Raw genomic sequence first — 20,545 nt, forward strand, 5'->3', positions numbered from 1 at the left:
ATCTGAGCATCAGTCAAGAGAAACTCTGAAACAGGTTGCTACTTTCCAGATCAGATCAAGAAAGGTACTGGTTTCCATGCTAATAACTACTATAAGAGATAAGCTCTCCGGCGAGATAAGCTCTCCGGCCAGTTAGTTCTTTCCTGGTTTCGAGGGCCCAAGCCCTTCTAGTTTCCTCTTCTTATTATTCGGCATCAAGGGTCCAAGCCTTCTAGTTTCCTCTTCTTATTATTCGGCATAAAGGGCCCAAGCCCTTCAAGATCCTTTGCTCTGAGTATCGTAGAAAAGTGGGGGATCGTTGGCGTCAACATAGCGAGAGAGAGCAAACACCGGCGGCTGTTGTAACAGAAGTTTTGGACACAGAGAAAGCGAAAGTAGAGAAAGATGACTCTGGAGATGTGCTATGTCTGGGGGAAGAAGTAGATGAAGATGTTTGTGACTGGGGGTATAAGATAGGCAGATTAAAAGGTATTTACTCGGATTTGAGATATGGAGGATATACTAGTAAGGAGGCTTTGGATTCTCTGGAAATCAACAGAGGATGTTGTAGGAGAATCATCACTCGGACTGAGATGGGGGGAAAGAGTGGAAGGAATACTGATACCCGTATAGGGGGAAGGCGAGAGTTGAAGAAGGAGAATACCAACGCAAATGGGGGAAGAGCCAGCAGTATCGAGTTTCTCCCGGGGGATTGGATATGTAAAAGATGTGGATACCATAACTTTAAGAGAAGACGCCATCAAGACCGGAGGTGAATAATGGCGCTCTTACGGACAAGGGAACCAAATTAGCGAAGTCGATACCGGAGGCTGCCCACATATGGACCATGGGAGAAGGAAATCCGGTTACTGTTCACATCTCCAGGCCTAGGTTTTGCACCGAACGAAATTGCTCAGAAGTTGTCTTATTGGGCGTGTTAAAAAACCGAATTGGGAGCTAGCAACATTATGGGAATGGACGAGAAGGTTCTGCGGAATACCACAATTACCTGAACTGCATATCATCAGCAAAAATGAAGTCCTGTTTGGTTTTCAGCAGGAGAAGCAGGCTAATGCGATATTAGCGAGGGGAGCCAATGTCTTTGGTGAACATCTATTATCATTAAGCCCATGGCATCCGTCACATAAAACAGGGGCAAGGCAATCTGAATTCGATTCTGCGGGGTCCCGTTGCATGCCTGGACATTTGCTATTATAAATGCCTTGGATGGGGTTTTTGGCACGGTCATGGAAATTAGACTGGATGGTGGTAAATCCCCAAAGCCTCGAATATGCAAGAGCCAAGGTGTTCATGTGCGAGTGGGCCTTCTTCCGATTGGTGGTAAGATTGAAGGTTGAGAATAGACTTTTTTCGATTGAAGTAGCTGGGGAGCTTGGGGATGACTTGAAGATTGTTGCCGACGAGTTCACCGGTTTAAGAGAGACGTATCCGTTCAATGGAGGCGTGGAAGCTACTGAAACTGGGGTGAAAATGGCAAATGGTGTGATGCCGGAAAACCGAGTATCGGTGTCAAAAATTCGATTGGAGAAGATAGGGACAAAAAGGTCTTTCCGCACGAAAATCTCAAGGGAGTGGTCGATGCTCATTGGATAGCCGAAAAAGCACGTAAAGGTAAGGGGGTGATCAACGGTGAGATGGAATCTGAATGTGACGAAATCAGGACCATCCATTCAAATTGGACCCATGGGCGGGAAGTTGTATGTTTTGTTAAAAATAAAACTGGAAAGGATGGGGATAGGATCACTTGCAAGTTGGATAATCTCTGCCGCGTGGAGCATGCTCAAGAAGACAAGGAACAGGAGGCTAACCGGACCTTAACCACAGGTTGCTGGGGGATAGATAAGAAGCACAGGTGGCCTCACTCGTACATGCAAAGGGGGACTGGTGTCCTCATCTCGGAAGGAGGGGATAGGGTTGGAAGACAAATCTCAGCAGTTGATAAGGCTGCTAAAGGACACATGGCAGAAATACAATCGAAAATTAAGGGTGTCATGCCGGGCTACAGCTGTAGAGAGTGGGAAAAGGGTGATTTGAACGTGGCTGAAGGTAGCCATGGTGCCAGTCACATCTCGGTAAGAGACTGCCATTTGGAGAAGGTGAGGCCGATATTGGAGACCCAGTCTGTCATGCAAAGAGACACGTATCGAATGGTTTTGGGAAAATGGGTGAAAAAAATACCAAATTGAATGCTGTGAAATCGAAGAAAAATTTCTATCTAAACCGGAGAACCGTTCGTTTCCCGAGTCCGGCTAAAAGATGACGAAGGGCCTCGGAGGGAATCAATCCTGGGTTACTCCGATATCTCAAATTGGAGATCAATCAACTGGTCAAAAGGGCGATGATTGCTGCCTCAAATAACGATCCCATGGGTAAAGAGACGGTGCGGTCGGATGATGATCTTGATCTTGGTAGAGAGGAGATCCAGCGGGAGTATCTCGAGCTGAAATGGAAAAAGGTCCGTCCAAAACTGGGGATAGATGAGGATGCAGCCATGAATCCGAAGATGGAATCATGGAAATCGGGGATGTCAAATTGGGTGAAACTGGTGGAGAAGGAAAGTCTGGGGAGAGGAGAGAGGAGGGGGGGGGGGGGGGGGGGGGGGGGTGGGTTGGTGATCGATGGGGAAACAGGGAACTTGGGAGATTGTGATGTTTCGGGGGAGAATTCCCCGTTCTTGCCGGGACAGCATGATCGTGAAGATGTGGGGGGCTAATCAGGAGATCGAGAACAAATGCAACCCTGGGGAGAAGGACGGTAATCCTACAATACCGGAGGCGGAAGATACTTGTGGTGTAGATGAAAGGGCTATGCGCGGGATCGAGATCATCAATAACTCTGGGGAGAAGGATGGCAAATCTATGACCTCTTCGGCGGAAGACTCTCTCGAAAGGGACCTTCAGGAAAATATAAATGCTTGTATGGAAAGAAGAGAGACATGCTCTGAAGATCATCTGCCGGTGACAGATGAATACAAATGTGAAACAAACAACGAAGAGGAAGTAATCATTATGGAGAAGATGGGAAAGGATCTGGGGGTAGATTATGAGGAAGTTGCACCCAGAACTAGAAAATTGGTCGAGGAGATTGTTGAAGGGGAATCCACAACCCCACATCTCGAAAAGGGACGGGCAAAGGGGGGCGGGAGCTGATGCAGCTGCGTTGAGAAGAGCAATCAAGGGGGTGAACAATCCAATTGTTTCCGATGAAGTTAATATTCTGGAACATTAGGGGGGTGGGGTTTGAACAGAAACGTTTGGCGTTGAAAGATTTTGGCAGGACTAGACATCCAGATGTAATGGCGATCGTGGAATCCAAGATAATGGGGGTATCTGAGGCACTCATCAACTGTGTGTGGGGTAGATCCAATAGGCAGTGAGTGGCGAAAGCAGTGGGGGGTCCGCCGGTGGCATTATAATTATTTGGAGAGAAAGCTCTTTCGAATTGGTGGAAACTATCGTGGGGGAGCATACGGTATCCGTTTGCTTGATTCATAGAGCGAAGAACTCTGGAGGGATGCTGACGGTTGTGTACAGGTCGGCTAGAACAAGAGAAAGAAGATCACTATGGCCGGAACTTCAGGGGATTTGTGATCGCTGGAACGGGCCATGGATTGTTGGCGGAGACTTTAATACTATTTGATTTCCGGAGGAGAAGAACCCACCTGGGAGAATTACGACGAGTATGCGTAATCTCTCAAACTTTATATTGGAGAATAAATTGATAGATCTTCCACTTGAAGGCGCAAAATTTACCTGGGTCAACAATTAGGACCGGCTGATAATGAGTAAGTTGGATCGAGTTTTAATTTCAAGGGAATGGGATGAAATATTTCCTCTGATCTCACAGTGGGCCTTGCCGAGACCAATATCGGATCATAATCCGATTATGTTGTAGTTATCGGATTTCTCTGGTGGACCAAAACTGTTCAAATTTGACATGGCATGTTGTGAAGACCCAACTTCAACTCAAAGATTGCTACATGGTGGAATGAAAATCATATTACAGGGTGGAAGGGATTTATTCTAAGCAGAAAATTAAAATTGTTGAAAGAAAGAATTCGAGAATGGGGTAGAGTGGACAGAGAAAATAAGGAGCGTAAAAAGGTGGAGATTCTGTCCATGCTGGACGAATTGGAAAGAAGGGAAGAGGAGCATGTGCTGAATGAGGAGCAACAAAAAAGGGTAGAGTTGAAAACTGAATTTGTGGAAATTGTACGGAGAGGAGGTCAGCTGGAGGCTGAAGTCTCGGGTTGTGTGGCTTGAAGAAGTGGAGAATAACACCAAATTCTTCCACTGGATGGCAAGGGCAAAGAGGAGAATTAATTAGACAAATTGCCTTCAGGTGGAGGATCTGAATCGCATTAAAGGAGGTTACTGTTGAACATTATCAGAGACTTTACATGAAATCGCGGTATTGGAGGCCTAAAATCAGCGGTTTACATTTCAAATCACTATCTGCGGATAGAAGGGACTGGATGGAACGTGATATCTCAATCGACGAAATCGAAGAGGCCCTTAAGTCTCTTCAAAAGGAGAAAGCACCAGGCCTGACGGATTTCCAATTGCTTTCTACAGTCAGCACTGGGAAACGATAAACCTGAGGTGGTGGCCTTCATCAAAGAATTCCACGAGAGAGCGATCATCAACAAGGATGCAAATACCACTTTCATCACCTTAATTCCGAAATCTGAAGGGGTGGTAGAAATTAAGGATTTTAGACCAATCAGTCTAATCCACGGTATGTACAAGCTACTGGCAAAGGTGTTGGCTAGGTGATTATCCACTGTCATGGGGGAAATTGTATCGAAGTTTCAGGGGGCTTTCGTCAATAACCGACAGATCCTCGATGGGGTACTCAATGCAAATGAAGTATTGGACTCAATTAAAAGGGCGGGAAAAGGTGGCGTAATTGTTCGGGTGGACTTGGAGAAGGCCTATGATCATGTCGAGTGGGACTTTCTCGATTATGTCCTATTGCGGATGGGATTCGGAGATCGTTGGCGCAGATGGATGAGAGGGTGTGTGTCCTTGGCATCTTTCTCCATCCTGATTAATGGATCCCCTGCAGGATTCTTCCAGATTTCCCGCAGATTGAGACAGGGGGATCCCCTGTCCCCATATCTCTTTAGCTTGGTAGTTGAGGCTTTAAGCCTTCTTATATCTAGAGCCGAGCAGAGAGGCTATATCAAGGGATTGAAACGGTGCCGTAATGCAGATTCGATATCACATCTTCTTAAAGTATGCTTTCATATTGCAACAAGAAGGAGAGGAGCATGTGGAAGATTCCCTTGTTGGAGAACAAGATTGAGGTAATTTAGGGCTTGTATCGGAGAGGCACCATATAGATCTCAATCGGAGAAGAAAATTTAGCGCTTGCATCCGTGCTCTGGTACCAAATTTCTGGGGCAGCTCTCTTAGGTCTCAACTGCAAGGAAGATGCCAGTCTATGAGAAGGCAAAGGGAAATAAAATGTCAAACTACAATTCTTTGAGAATGGGGAAGACAGCTAAATGGGCAACATCGGAGGGGTGGCCTGGGGATTGGCTTTGCTCAACCTGTGACGACCTTAACTTTAGATGGCGGAATCAATGCCAGTGGCGCCACCAAAGCAAACAAATAATTGCTCATCTTTAAGTATTGACTCCTGTCTACCGGCCACAGAAGCCTTCGACTACTGTTGAGGATGAGAGTAAGTGGTGACCTGATTCCGGGGAGATCCTGACATCTGTTGAGGAAGGGACCTCGACTTTATCCATTTCAGGGAAGGAGATGGAATGCGAATTGACATTTTAAAGGTGCGTCTGATTGGTAGGAGAAGGGACAGCAATGGGACCTTGGATGAACTTTGGAAATAGGCTAAAAGCTTTTAGAACATCCCTTCTCTCACCAAACCCTGTGTTCTAGCAAAGGATGAAGTTCTTTTCATGTTTGATTCCACGGATTTGGTTGCCAGGGTTTTGGCAAAAGGCCTTGAGGCATTTTGGAAGTTAACTGCTATCTCTTTCTGCTTGGCATAAGAACTTTGCGCAGGGAGTGGAAGAAATTTGGGTTAATTTTTTCGGAATTCCGTTACATGCTTGGGCTACTTCTACGGTGGAAGCTTTAGGAAAAAGTTTTGGCCAGGTTTTGGAAGTAAGGATGAAAGGAAGTCTTGATCATTGTATGAGCTTTGTGTCGGCTAAATTCCTGACCCCTAGATGGAAGTTATCTCACCCTTCTGTACAGATTCAGATACTGGGTGATTGTTTCACCATTGGAATTGAAATACCCCAATCCTTAGAAAGGAATGAGCCCCAATCGGTTTCGTATAACACTGCCTCCCATAAAGTGACAAGTTCGAACCCGATGAGTCCGTTGATACCGCCGATTCTGGCTCTAGTGGCTGACCCACTTGTGGGCCAATCTCATGGTAGAAGGCCGCCGGTGATCCCAACGGTGGGAAATGGGTTATCGACTGAGTGGAGGAATCTCTGCAGGAAGACCGTTGGGTCCTTGGGATCCTACCATTCAAATTCAAATTTCAAATCCCCGTCAAAGAAAAAGGGCGGTGGTCCCAAGGCTCCAAAGGTTATGGATTCCTCAAGGATTGATGATAATCTCTTGGGATCTGTATTAGCGGGATCTGATTAGCACCAAATGGGGCGTGCGGGCAGATGAGATTTTTTCTGATCAAGAATCAAAGCGAATTAGACAATTTAAATCTAAAGGTCCTGATGGTCAGAAACCAAAGCCAAAGAAGACCCTGGGCATTCTCAAAAAAGGGGTCACCGGAGCGCGCCCTTCTAGCATGATTCTCAAGTCTCGAGATTTTGTTTCCTGCTCTTTGTGGTAGCAGAGAGCCGGTCTTGGAGGTTCAGAGAGCTATATTGGGAGTTGTTTCCTTGATCCTAATAATCTGAATACTTCCCAATCTATCTCCAGGGCATGTGTCGCCCTGGGGTGATTCGGTGCTTTTGAAACCCCCTTGCTTCTGGCCCGATGGAAGCTGGGTGTAAGGCTGCTTCTCGGGGTTTGGGAGCGTTAATAGTTTCTCTGACTATCTTAGTATTATTATTAGTGCTAAGTTGAAAGGATTATTGGGTTTAGGAGGGTCTCCTTACTGTAAGAGGTGGAATTAGTGGGAAAAGGCGTTTTTTTAACAAAGCATAGCTGCTTGAAGCGACATTTGGATGGGAAAGGGCTTGAAGTGAAGTTTTTACCTTATCATTGAAAACGGAAATTGGAAGCGGCGGCACCCGTGAATGGGAAAAGTTTTTGGATTTTTGTTCTTCCAGGGATCTGGAATTATCTCTTAGGTCATCATACGATGTATTTACTAAGGGACTCCTTGTCCCTCCACTATGTAATCTTCGTATGAATTTAATATATATCTGTCAATTTAAAAAAATAAAATAAAATTTACGGATGATATTATTTTTTATTGGAGGATAGTTCGGATCCGATCCATAACTGCATGCGCATATTCTGGTGGTTTGAATTAATATCCGGATTGAAGATCAACTTCTCCAAAAGTGTGGTGGCGGGCATCAATTGTGAATATAGTCGTATATCGGGGTACGCAAGGGTCATGGGATGCATGAGTGTACAACTACCAATCAAATATTTTGGCTTACCGTTGGGGTTTGGTGTACCGAAGGCATCGTTGTGGGACTCTGTCGTCGAACGGATTGAGTGGAAACTGGGCTCTTGGAAAAAACAATATCTATCGTTTGGTGGTAGGATTACCCTCATACAGACGTCCCTAAGTAATTTGCTGGTATATTTCATGTCTCTATTCAAAATCCCGGCGAAAGTTGCACAGAGAATCGAAAAAATCCAACGGGACTTCTTGTGAGAAGGTAAGGATCAAGGTAAGAGGTTGAGACATCTATTGAAGTGGGAAAAGGTATGCAAAGCTCGAAGGTTGGGGGGCCTGGGTATCGGCAAAATCCGATTGAGAAATAGAGCATTGTTGGGCAAATGGTTATGGAGGTTTGGTGTGGAAAAGCAGGCCTTATGGCAACAGTTAATAAAGGCTACATACGGGTGTAACTGGGGGGATTGGGATTGCAACGGCTCGCCGGCGGGGAAGGGTTCTAGAGTTTGGAGATCGATTTGGTCTGCAAAGGATAACTTTTTGGAGTCCATTAGATTTAAGGTGAGAGTTGGCAACACGGTAAGATTTTGGAAAGATTTATAGTGCGGTGATCGCGCACTCGTGGAAGATTACCCCAAGCTATTAAGGGTCGCGTCGAACCCCGAGGCGTCAATCGTGGAGTATACTCTCTGTGGGAATGGATTTGCAAATCTGATCTGGGACATTCGAATGCGGAGGGATTTGAAGGACGAGGAAATTACTTCTTTCAGTAGGTTGATGGCCATGCTCTCAAATATATATTTATCCCCTAATCATGAGGACGAATGGATCTGGACTCCCGACGCGGAAGGGGGGTTTTCCGTCCGCTCCTTTTTTAAAAAGATGAATGAAGATAACCTTCCTCCCTCTAGAAGGGCACGGTTATGGAACTCCGTGGCTTCGTCTAGAATTGCGGCTCTCATTTGGACTATCACTTTGAATGGAATCAATACTTGTGATAAGCTCAAGCGGAGAGGTTCTCAATTTGCGAGTTGGTGCGTTTTATGCCACAAGGCAGAGGAAACCGTTGACCGCCTTTTTATCCAGTGCCCATATGCTCATAATATCTGGATGTCAATAATAAGAACGTTTGGTATGTCATGGGTATTCCAGAGAAGAATTTCCACTATCATTTTGGATTGGAAAGGGGCGTACTCGGGGTGTCTGGGACAACCTCTATGGTCGGCGATTCCATTTGTTTGGCTTGGAAGACTTGGATTGTGTGCAACAATCGAATCTTTGAAAACCACTCGAGGACGTGGCAGCACATCACCCTGAAGGTAAAAACTCTATTGATCACATGGACTCAGGCAAAAAAGGGTTTACTGTATTCCATGGAAACCATTTGCGAAACTGGAATCTTGTCATGATGGTTGTTCTCTGCCTTTCGGGTTGCTCAAGTTGAATTTTGATGGTTGTTCCTTGGGAAACCCGGCATTGCGGGATTTGGAGGGGTAATCTGTGACTCAGAGGGTCGAATTATTATGTATTTATGTCATATGCGGGTCCCGCTGGCATATGCGACGTGAACAAGGCCGAAGCTAAGAGTTTACTCTTCGGGTTGCGATGGTCTTTGTCGAACAGCATGGGTCTCCTGATGGTTGAGGGAGATTCGACCAACATTATTGCGTGGGCGGCAAGCCGCAGTGGTGGACCATGGCGCCTATACCAAACAATTGATGCAATTAGAGACCTGATTCGGGTTTTGCAAACCCAGTTAGCTCATAGGCTTCGATCAGCTAATTCTGCCACGGATGCATTGGCCAAGGAAGGAGCTCGGCTTGTAGAACCCCGGATTATTCATCCCTATCCTTCTGACTCCCCCTCTTGATCTTGGTCTTCTCTATTTTTATGTTATCGGTGGATCCTTTGGTGGTGGGAATTGATCTGTAATAGTGGGACATCTTGTCCCCCTTTTTTGTTACCTAATAAAGTCATTTCTGAGGTCTCTCCATATCTTCCATTAGCCTGTACTTTTTTCTGTTAGTCCTCTACCTCTACATCCTGCCGACAGCCATGTCCCATTTTTCTCTTTTATTGCGAACAGTCATTGATCAATACCTCAAACCCCTCGATCCAAACCCTTTCTTGCACTGTTATTGATTGAAGAACCCTTCTATTCCTGCTCCTATTACCCAGACCAGTCCCTAATAAATCCAATTGTTTGATCCATTAAACTCTTTGATTACAGACCCTCATTGAACTGCTACATTCCTAAATTTTAAACATGCCGTCCTGATAGTGCAACTCCATTTTCATTTCAGAACAGTCCCTACACCAGTCCCACTTCAACTTCATCTGATTATTTATTTATTTTCTCTCCTTTCCCATTCTCTCCTTCAAACCAGATCTGATCTGTTTCATTTTCAGATCTGATCTGAGCACACCCCAAAATTCCCTCTTTTTTACTGTGCAACGTCCACAATGGTCAGTTGTTGTACTTGTTCCGTTTGGAATTAAATGTTGCACTTTCTCTTTGGAAGACAACAACCTCCATACTGGTGGTTGTCTTTTACTGATCGTGGCATGTTTGTGTGGGTCAGTTCTGGTGTTATTCCTGGAAGGTGTTCTCGTCGTTTATTTCCTGGTTTGACTGCATCTCTGAGATTTGAAATGCCTTCTGTATATATCCAATCTGGATGTTGTTCTGCGCATAAGATCTATTCGTGTGATCTGACCTGTTACTATTTCTTCTTGGGATCACAATCACATCTGGATTCAGATCATCTTGGTTACTCAGTTATGGGTAGCGCTGCAGATACCAAATCTGGTGTTAAATAGTTTGGTGACTTGGTAGGCCAACAAATCTCTTCTATTAAATGGACCAGACAAAATCATTTGGTGTTGGCTCAATCTTTACTGATCTGTATTCGTGGTAAGGGTAGCTAAAATTTTTAACATCTGATCCTCCTCCTACGGCCTAAGACTATGATGAATGAATGAAGGATAACAATCTGACTATGACATGACTATTCGATAGTATGGATCCGTCCATTAGTTTTATGGTTATTATTTGTAGCACTGCTAAGTATGTGTGGGAGGCTTTAGAAGAGCAATATTTTCAAGATAAAAATATTTTCAGGATCTATCAACTATACGAAGATATTCTTATGCTGAAACATGGTAAAAAATCCTTGAGTGAGTATTGTAGTACTCTTAATGGCATATGGGAAGAGCTCAACATATATCTGCCTCTTTCTACCAACTTGGAGCTATAAGGAAGCAACTTGAAGAGTTCCAATTAGCTAAATTCTTGTCTAGGCTGAATTCTAATTATCGCTCAGTAAAATGACTACTTCTGGCCAGTGACACCATTCTATCTATGCATAGTGTGTATTCACGCCTACAAGATATTGGAGTGACTTACCAATCTTCCTCATTGGATTATGCCACAACAAGTGAATCTTCAGCTTTGGTATCTACTAATTATTGCTATGGGTGTGACTATGCTGGTCGCGGCAAGGACTGAGATTCAGGGGGAGGCCGCGGTAGAGGGAGAGGTATTCGAAGATGTGTTCATTGTTGGTGAATAAATCTTATTGTGGATAAGTGTTGGAAAACCAGAGCGGGCTAGCCAGGAACCAATACCGGTTGGAGATTACTCAGAATCCACTGATAATGCAACATAGCCTACCTCTGAGGACAGTGGTATTGTTCTTTCACGAGAAGAGTACGAGAAAATTCTCCAACTTCCTTCTTCCACTACGCATGCTGTCACTCTTGCTCGCAGGCACATTTGCATTTTCAGTTTCTCAACCCTCTTCTTCATGGGTCATTGATTTTGGGACTTCCTCACACATAATTGATGAGTGTAGTATTTTCTCTTCTTTGTTTTTAATTCGGCATCTAGTACTTGCATTACAGTAGTTGATGTGTTCATTCTAGAGACTTTGGGTAAGGAGTGATCCATCTTGCTACCTCCCTTTCTCTTTCTCTTTCCTTTTTTTTTTTTTTAAAATGATAGCCAATGGAATTAAAACAAAAAAAGATGAAGACCGAGGTGGTCAAAGTACATCTGGAGCAAGAGAATACAAGGAAAAAAATCATGGCGGAAGAGTCAAAATTTCTCTTTCCTTCGTTTTATATATTCCAAAATTTCCTCTTAACTTCCTTTCAGTTAGTCAACTCATTCTTTTAAGTGTTCTGTAATCATCTTTCCAACTCATTGTATCTTTCAGTATTTACAATCAAAGAAGAAGATTGGTGGAGGGCATGAATGTAATTGATTGAGCTAACTAGATGGGTCGCTTCACTCATCCAGTCTTCTGCTTTCATCTCTACTATGGCACTCTCGTCTTGGGCATCCATCCTTGGTAACATTGCAGCATATGGTTCCTTCTCCCTGCCCCATTTCTGTTCTTGAGTGAGTCGTGCAACATGGAAAGCACCACCAATCTCTTTTTCATCCTCTTGTTGAGAAAATGAGTCTAGTACTTTTCTCATTAGTCCGTTTTTATGTTTGAGGTCCTTGTCTTGTGTCTAATTTGTTTGGGATTTAGTATTTTATTATATTCGTGGTTGATTTCTCACGGATAACTTGGGTGTTTTTAGGTAATGAACGTATTGAATTTGTCCATGCGTTCAAACCTTTACATAAAGAAATAAGGTATATATTGGAATAATATTTGTACTGTACTATCAAATAATGTACATGCAAAAGGATATCTCATTGTTTTGTTTTGGTATCATACAATAAACTTCCTGCATTCTAATGCGGACGCTTAAGAGGGAAAGAAGAAGAAATTAGAACTCAAGAACACTATAAGAGAAGAAGAACCAAAATGGGAGCAATGCTCAACCCAATTGATATTCCATCAATTACATAAGTTTATCAACATGCAAAATCCCCTCAAAAGATGGTTTCCAACCCTTTAAATAAAAGAAAACCAAAGAGAATTCGTTCAACCTTCTCCACTAGCTAACTTAGGGACTTACATAACATTAATTGCATTGGAACTTGTTGCATTAAATAGAGATCAAAGTAGAAGAGAGAATAGGTGAGAAAAGGGATGGAGAATGCATTCAGAGAGATGTATATCCCCCTTTCACGCATAAATATATATTTATATATATGAATATATAAAAAGACAGAAATACCCCTCCTATGTGAGGTGCATCACACGATCATTCTCAACACTCCCCTTTTTGAATCCTATGACGAATAAAATGACAATCCACCTCTATGTGTTTTGTCCTCTCATGAAACACTGGATTCATGGCGGACTTGTTGTCATAGTGGAGCGAAGCAGGTGACAAGTAGGGCAAACCAATCTCTGACATAAATGACCTCAACTAGATCAACTCACAGCTTGTATATGCCATGGCTCTATACTCTGACTCTGCACTTGACCTTGATACCTCTTGTTTCTTGCTTTTCCAAGACACCAAGTTGCCTCCAACAAAAGTACAATAGCCATTTGTAGACCTCCTATATGCAGGAGATCCTGCCCAATCTGCATCTGAATATCCCTCAATCCTCATGTGACTATGTTTTCTGGAGAGGAGACCTTTACCAGGAGTTGTCTTCAGATATTTCACTATCTAGATAACTGCCGACCAGTGGGGTGTCTGTGGTGCACTCATATACTGACTAACCACGCTAACTGCATAAGAAATATCTGGACGTGTGACCGTGAGGTAAATCAACTTCCCAACTAAACGTTTATATTTGCCTGGATCCTCTAGTGACTCCCCCTGATCAGGTGAAAGCTTAATATTTGGGTCCATGGGTGTCTTAGCTGACTTTGCTCCTAGAAGACTAGTCTCTTCCAATATATCCAATGCGTACTTTCTTTGTGATAAAAATAGTCCTCTACGTGAATGTGCTACCTCTATCTCTAGAAAGTATCGTAGATGACTAAGGTCTTTGGTATAGAATCCTTTCTGAAGAAAATCCTTCAGTCTCTGTATAGCTGCACTGTCACTCCCTGTAATTATGATATCATCAACATACACAATTAGGAAGATCCTACCATCTTTACCCTGAGAGCTGAACACTGAATGGTCTTCGACACATTGTTTCATTCCAAATCGTATCACTGCCTCACTGAATCTTCCAACCAGGCACGAGGGGATTGCTTAAGACCATATATTGCCTTCTCTAACTTGCAGAGTGCATGCTTCATCTCCCCCTAAACAACATATCCAGGAGGTTGCTCCATATATACCTCTTCCTGCAAATCACCATGCAGGAAGGCATTCTTGACATCTAGCTGATAGAGAGGCCATGACATGTTCACTGCAAGGGATATCAAAACACGTACTGAAGGGATTTTTGCCACAGGTGAAAAAGTTTCCGTGTAATCAATGTCATAAGTCTGTGTATACTCCCTTTGCAACTAATCGAGCCTTCAATCTTTCTACTGTCTCATCTGGTAGGTATTTTACTGTAAACACTCACTCACAGCCTACTACCTGGGCCCTGGAGGAAGAGGGACCAACTGCCATGTATGATTTGCCTCCATAGCACCTATCTCTGCATCCATTGCTGCTCGCCAACTTGGATGAGCCTTAACATCTACCACAGAATGAGGAACAAAAACAGAGGACACAGATGATAGAAATGAACTATAAGAAGGTGACAGATGAGCATAAGAAACCACTTCAGAAATGGGATGATGTGTAGAACGAGAACGTGTACGAGATGAAATAGGAGCCTCATCAGGAGAAACAATTACCTCTGGAGCAGTGGGGAGTCCTGCAAGCTGTGGGGGAGCTGGAGGGCATGAGGTGTTGTCTGGACATGAAGGCAGTAAAGACTGCTGACAACGTCGAGAATAAACCTGCAGTGGCTTCGATTGTTCCACATGTGACAAAGACGGAACTGGAATGGGCAATGGCAGCGAAACCTGAGAAATAGGAACTGCTATAGGAACAGACTCAGTAAAATAAGGGGTATCCTCAAAGAACGAAACATCGACGGACACATAGACATGACGAAGTTGAGGACTATAACATCTATAGCCCTTCTGAGTACGAGAATAGCCTAAGAAAACACATTTGATAGCAAGGGGATCCAACTTATCGAGTCCAGGAGTAAGATCATCAACAAAGCATGTGCAACCAAATACTCTCGGAAGTAATGGAAAGGGATTCCCTGATGGATGTAAAACTAAAAATGGTGAACGATTATGGAGAACTGATGATGGAAGACGATTGACCAAGAAGCACGATGTGAGAATGGCATAAGCCCAATATGACTTTGGGACACGCATCTGATAAAGGAGAGTCCTAGCCATGTCTACAAGATACCTAAGTTTCATCTCTGCAACACCATTTTGCTGAGAGGTATGAGCACAGGATGACTGATGAATGATGCCACGACTAGATAGAAACTCTTGAAATCCATTATTAACAGAGAAATATTCACATGCATTGTCAGTACGCAAGCATTTAAGAGAATAGGAGTACTGGTTAGTAATCTCAGCATAAAAAGAACGATAGACAGAAAAAACTTCTGAGCGATCTTTTATTACATATAACTATATAAGTATATAACCATGACATCCTTGAATAATCATCCACAAATACAATAACATATCGATATCCAAATATAGAAGGAGTTCTACATGGACCCCAAATATCAGAATGCACCAACTCAAATGGACTCGAGACACGACTAACTGAACATGACTGAAAGGAAACACGATGGTGTTTTCCATACTAACAGGACTCACAATGAAACTGACTAACAGGACTAGACACAACTGAAGAATACTGCAAACGAGGGGGATGACCACGACGACAATGCCACATGAACGAATCAACCAAAGTGCGCAACGCAGTGGGCGGAGTATCACCGTCAAAGTAGTAGAGTCCATCTACCTCATGGCCCGTTCCAATCCTCCTCCCAGTCGCAAGATCCTGAAAAGAACAATAAGAGGGAAAGAAGTTCACACAACAGTTAAGGCAACGAGTAATTTGAGTAACAGAATGTAGATTACAAGGGAAACTAGGAACACATAAAACAGATGAGATAGACAAATGAGAACTAAGAGATGTGTCCGCTACACCAGAGATACGGCACTTAGCCCCATTAGCCAAAGTGACTGATGTAGAAGTGGAAGTAGGCTTAAAGGGACTAAGAAGACTACTGTTACCAGTCATATGATGTGAGGCTCCAGAGTCAATGAGCCATGAACTGGAGCAACGGAGAGAACAAGATGGGTTGCTACCTTCCGTCGCGAGAGTGTCAGTGGGTTGTTTCCCTTTCTCCTGTAGGGGCAGTAGAGACTCGTACTCTGTACAGGAAACAACCAGTGTGTCAGAAGAACCAGGCGTGGAAGAGACAACAGTTGAACTCACTGTGGGAGTCCCAGAAACATAATGTGCAGCCCGTGGAGGCCGTAACTTTGGATGCAAATCATAACAGAAATCGGCAGTGTGACCCTCCATGCCACAGTGTGTACAATAACGGAATCCACGACCACCAGTACCACGGTCTACCCCTGAGTCACGACCAAAACCTCGACCAGATCCACGGCGACCACGACCACGACCACCACAGGTACCGTGGCTATAACTAGACTGAACAACTAGAGCAGATCGCTCACCAACAGAATCATCAGGAACATCAACTCGAAGTGCTCGCTGAACATAAGAGAAAACCACATCAAGAGATGGTAAGCTGCCCTCACCAACTATCATTTGTCGAATAGGAAGAAACTCTCTTCCTAGGCCATCCAGAAACTGAACAACACGTAACTCCTCTTTCTGTTTGGCCAGCACAACAGGATCTGTAGAGGGTGGCAAGTAAGAGTCAAGCTGCTGACATAAACCAATGAACTCAGAGTAGAACTCAGAAACAGATCGCTCGCCCCGCTTCGACTTGAGAAGGTTAGAATAAACATCACAAATCTCCGTGAGATTGTTGGTTCCTGAGTAGAACTCAGAAACAGATCGCTTACCCTCTGCACGTAACCAAACAGCTTTTGAAGACCCCAGCAACAACATATGACTAGCAATCTTGGGGTCCAGACTCTGGCATAACAGGGACTGAAGAAGAGCATCCTCCTGGCTCCACTTGTCATTGGTGGAGTCCTTAGGTGATGGTGGATCCGAAGTTATGTAACTCAACTTGCCCTGGCCACGAAGATAAAGTTTAACAGATTGACTCCATGCAGGGTAATTTGATCCATCAAGCTTAATGGAAGTCATAGAAGTGACAGGGAATGGGCCAGAAACAGTAAATGAAGTGGAGGGAGTAGTCATTGTTGTTGTGAATACCTACACGAAATCACGACACCAAGGAACTGCAATAAGTGGTAATGGCACAAATACACACCAATGATCCACCAACGACTCACCTAATCAACACAATAACTTAAATTATCTCACGCGGATCCACCAACATCAACCAACCACATCAACTGATCCACCAACCTCAACCAACAACATCAACTGAACCACCAACAGAAACAACATCAAATCGATTCAACCTAACACCATTAACAACCAACAGTGGGTTACCAGCATCTATGATCAAATCGATTAATCAATAACCATTAAATGACATAAATACACTCAACAAATCAGCAACATACGACCTAAAATCAGCAACCATCTATATTCTTGAAGACCATCAGAAGGCCCATTAAAAGAGAGATCATAATGACAAATAAACTGCATTCCAACAATAGGGAACCCATGATAATCTTCATCCGGGCCATCAACACAAGAGGAAGAGGTAATAGTCTTGATGTAGGTCATAAAGGAATCAACCTAAAAGGTACAAGGGAAAATACGATGTGCAACTGTTGTATGGAGTGCGATTTAGGGTTTAGGTGTGTCGGCTAGGTCTAGGATGGAAAAGGTATGGGTTTTGGGTTTCGTAGTGTGAACAGCTAGGGTTAGGGATATGCTCAAGGTAGGATTTGGGTTTTGGTTTGGGTTAGAGTACTGTTAGGGTTAGGGTTGATTGGAATGGATATGATCAGGGAGAGGGAGATGCGCAAGATAGGATATGGTTTTTGGTTAGGGTTAGGGTACTGTTAGGGTTAGGACAGATTTGAATGGATATGGGTTTTGGTTAGGGTTAGGGTTAGGGTTGGTGAAGGAGTAATCTTCAAGGTGGATGCTTTTGATCTTCAACCTTATGCTCTGATACCATGTTGCATTAAATGGAGATCAAAGTAGAAGAGAGAATAGGCGAGAAAAGGGATGGAGAATGCGTTCAGAGAGATGTATATCCCCCTCTCACGCATAAATATATATATATATATATATATATATATATATATATATATATATATATATATATATATATATATATGAATATATAAAAAGATAGAAATACCCATCTTATGTGAGGTGTATCACACGATCATTCTCAACAGAACTCACTAACTTTGACTGTTTTGGGAACCCACAGACACAGTCCCCTAAAACTGGCATAACTTTCTAACCACTTGGCCAATTTTCGAGCACAAACCACTTGGCCATATTTTTTTCTAATATTGGATCTTCCTTAGATTCAAATATTCTAATGTGTGCTACTAATTCTCGTATTCCATATGTTCCATGCTCTTTTTTATTGGGTGATTCTCCTCCATGTACGAAATATTTCCTTGTTTATACAAGATTTACCAAACAAGTAGCACAAACAGATTTTCCTATGGACCCTATCTCCACCTTGAATCCTTGCATAGCCTTACAGGTTCCCGTAGCTATCCATGAAGGTAAAAGATCATGTACTCAATATCATATTGGTCAGTTTGCTTCGTTTGGCTGCCTCTCTCCTTTCTATCGTTGCTTTGCATTATCCCCTTCTGTTGTTTCCATTCCTAACACATTTCAGGAAGCCCTCATTCAACTGTGGTGGAAGAAGGCGGCTATGGATGAAAAAATGTGTGCCTTTTTTCTGTAATACTTGGACACGTTCTACTTTACCCAATGGAAAGGATGTAGTTAGTTGTTAGAGGGTGTTTTCTATCAAATACGACCTTGATGTCTGCATTGAAAGGCTGAAGGCTAGACTGGTTGCCAAGGGCCTTGTTCGTTTGAGATCGTGGCAGCTGATTGTGGCAGCCAATTGTGATTATTGGACTTAAAATTAATGTATTTTTCAGTCCAATAATCACAATAGGCTACGACAATCGGCTGCCACAATCCCAAACGAACAGGGCCAAGGGCTATACTCAAACATCCAATGTGGATTATTTTGAAACTCTCTCCAATGGCAAGGCTTAATCATGTTCTCCTTTTTGTTATTGTCCACTGTGGTTGGACATTGTTTCAACTTGAGGTCAAAAATGCCTTTTAGTATGGGGAACATAACGAGGAAGTATACATGAAGCAACAAATAGGGTCTCTTGCCCAGGGGGAGTGTGGTATGATATGTAAATTGCGGGGAACTATTTCGGTAGAGTGTGATATGGCATGTAAGTTGCAGAAAACTATTTATGGGCCTAAACAATCTCCTAGGGCCTAGTTTGATTAGTTCAGCAATAGTTGAATCCCTAGTATTTTGCCGAAGTCATGCCGATTATTTATCCTTTGTTTAGCATAGAACATCAGGTATAATTGTACTAATTGTATATGCTTATTATATTATCGTCTCTAGCAGCGACAAAGTTGGGGTAGATGGAGCGAAAAGGAATCTTAAGCAACATTTTCAGACTCAAAACCTCGGACAACTTTGTTATTTTCTAGTCATAATAGTTGCAAGAAAAAAAGATGGCATAAGCTTGACAATCGTCGAATATAGAGATGAATTATGGATCTCTATATTCAACTAGTCCGAAAGTATTATGTAATGGTGTTCAATTTGCAGATCCAAAGAGGAACAAATGCCTAGTTGGGAAGCTAATCTACCTCACTGTCACTTGTCATGCCATCACTGTTGTTGTAGGAGCGATAAGTAAAATAGAACTTCTTCAATGAACCTATTAAAAAAAAGTAAAATAGCCTACCCATACCATATCTGTACATCGCCATTACTGACTCTAGGTGAATGTAAAACTTTGTTTACGTCCACGTGTTCCTTTTTTTACAATTAAAAAACAAATCAACTTTTGCCAACTTGCCACCGGTCCGACGGATTAACGCGGGAAGGGGTTAGAAGATTGGGTCTAGAGATGTTTAATAATTTTATGCCCCCTTCATAGACTTCTTACTTTTCTCATTATATTTTCTTTTTCTCTCCTTTTGTACTGTTCTCTCTCCTTGTTCTCTTTTATTGGAGTGGAGCATCTCGTTGTTCCTTTTATTTAATGAAAATTTCCACCATTAAAAAAAAAAAAAAAAATGCCACCGGTCCGAGATTCTAACCAACATTGTGTTGTTCATATCAGGGAGCTGCTGTGGCGTATGTGGCAGATCTTTTATCGGTCCCTTCAATTTTTGTCAAAGCCGTGACTGATATCGTTGATGGTGATAAGCCAACCGCAGAGGAGTTCTTACAGAATTTGGTGGCAGTAACTGCCGCACTTGATCAGGCAGTCACCCAAGTCGTGGATTTCATCAATGGCAAGTGCCTCTCTCAACTTTGAGCATTTCCTGTCTGCTGTATTATTTTGCTCTTATTCAGTGAAGGGAGCCAAACTTTGGGTTTCCCTGTGTGAATTAGATTATATCTTGTTGTTTGAAAGATAAGAGCCCCTTTGTCAATGTCTATTTTTCAATCCTATGATGATGGCTTTTGCTATTATGGGTGTATAAGTAAATCTGTGGGTGTTTCCAATTGAAGCTTTTGAGGGGACCAAATACTACCTTGCAAAAGCCATCTATGGATTTCAAGCTAAAACATTTTTCTCAAGAATCCTCTCTGATAGTGTTGTTAAGAGCTTCAAGCTGTTCAGTTTTTACTTCCATATGTCCTTAGATAGTCTCTCTCTATCTGATTTTTTGTTGGGCGAGATCTACCATTCTCTTATCAGCCGTCATGATGTGAAGAGACATTATAAGTGATTTGGTGTACCTCTACATTTACATT

The 20,545-nt window shown here is 42.9% G+C and overlaps 1 protein-coding gene across 1 annotated transcript in view; it reads left to right on the forward strand.

Annotated features, from left to right (window-relative positions):
• LOC143886448 (5'-methylthioadenosine/S-adenosylhomocysteine nucleosidase-like) overlaps positions 1-20,257 on the forward strand; it is a 59,706-nt gene extending 39,449 nt beyond the window's left edge. The window contains exon 8 of the mRNA XM_077390415.1: positions 19,905-20,257. Coding sequence (XP_077246530.1) covers positions 19,905-20,102 — 198 coding nt within the window. The 3' untranslated portion in view covers positions 20,103-20,257. The remainder of the gene's footprint in view (positions 1-19,904) is intronic.
• The last annotated feature ends 288 nt before the right edge of the window (positions 20,258-20,545 follow it).

The sequence above is a fragment of the Tasmannia lanceolata genome, unplaced genomic scaffold, assembly GCF_043159265.1.
Source record: "Tasmannia lanceolata isolate RefF3 unplaced genomic scaffold, GAP_Taslan_0.1 ptg000011l, whole genome shotgun sequence".
Lineage (NCBI taxonomy): Eukaryota > Viridiplantae > Streptophyta > Magnoliopsida > Canellales > Winteraceae > Tasmannia > Tasmannia lanceolata.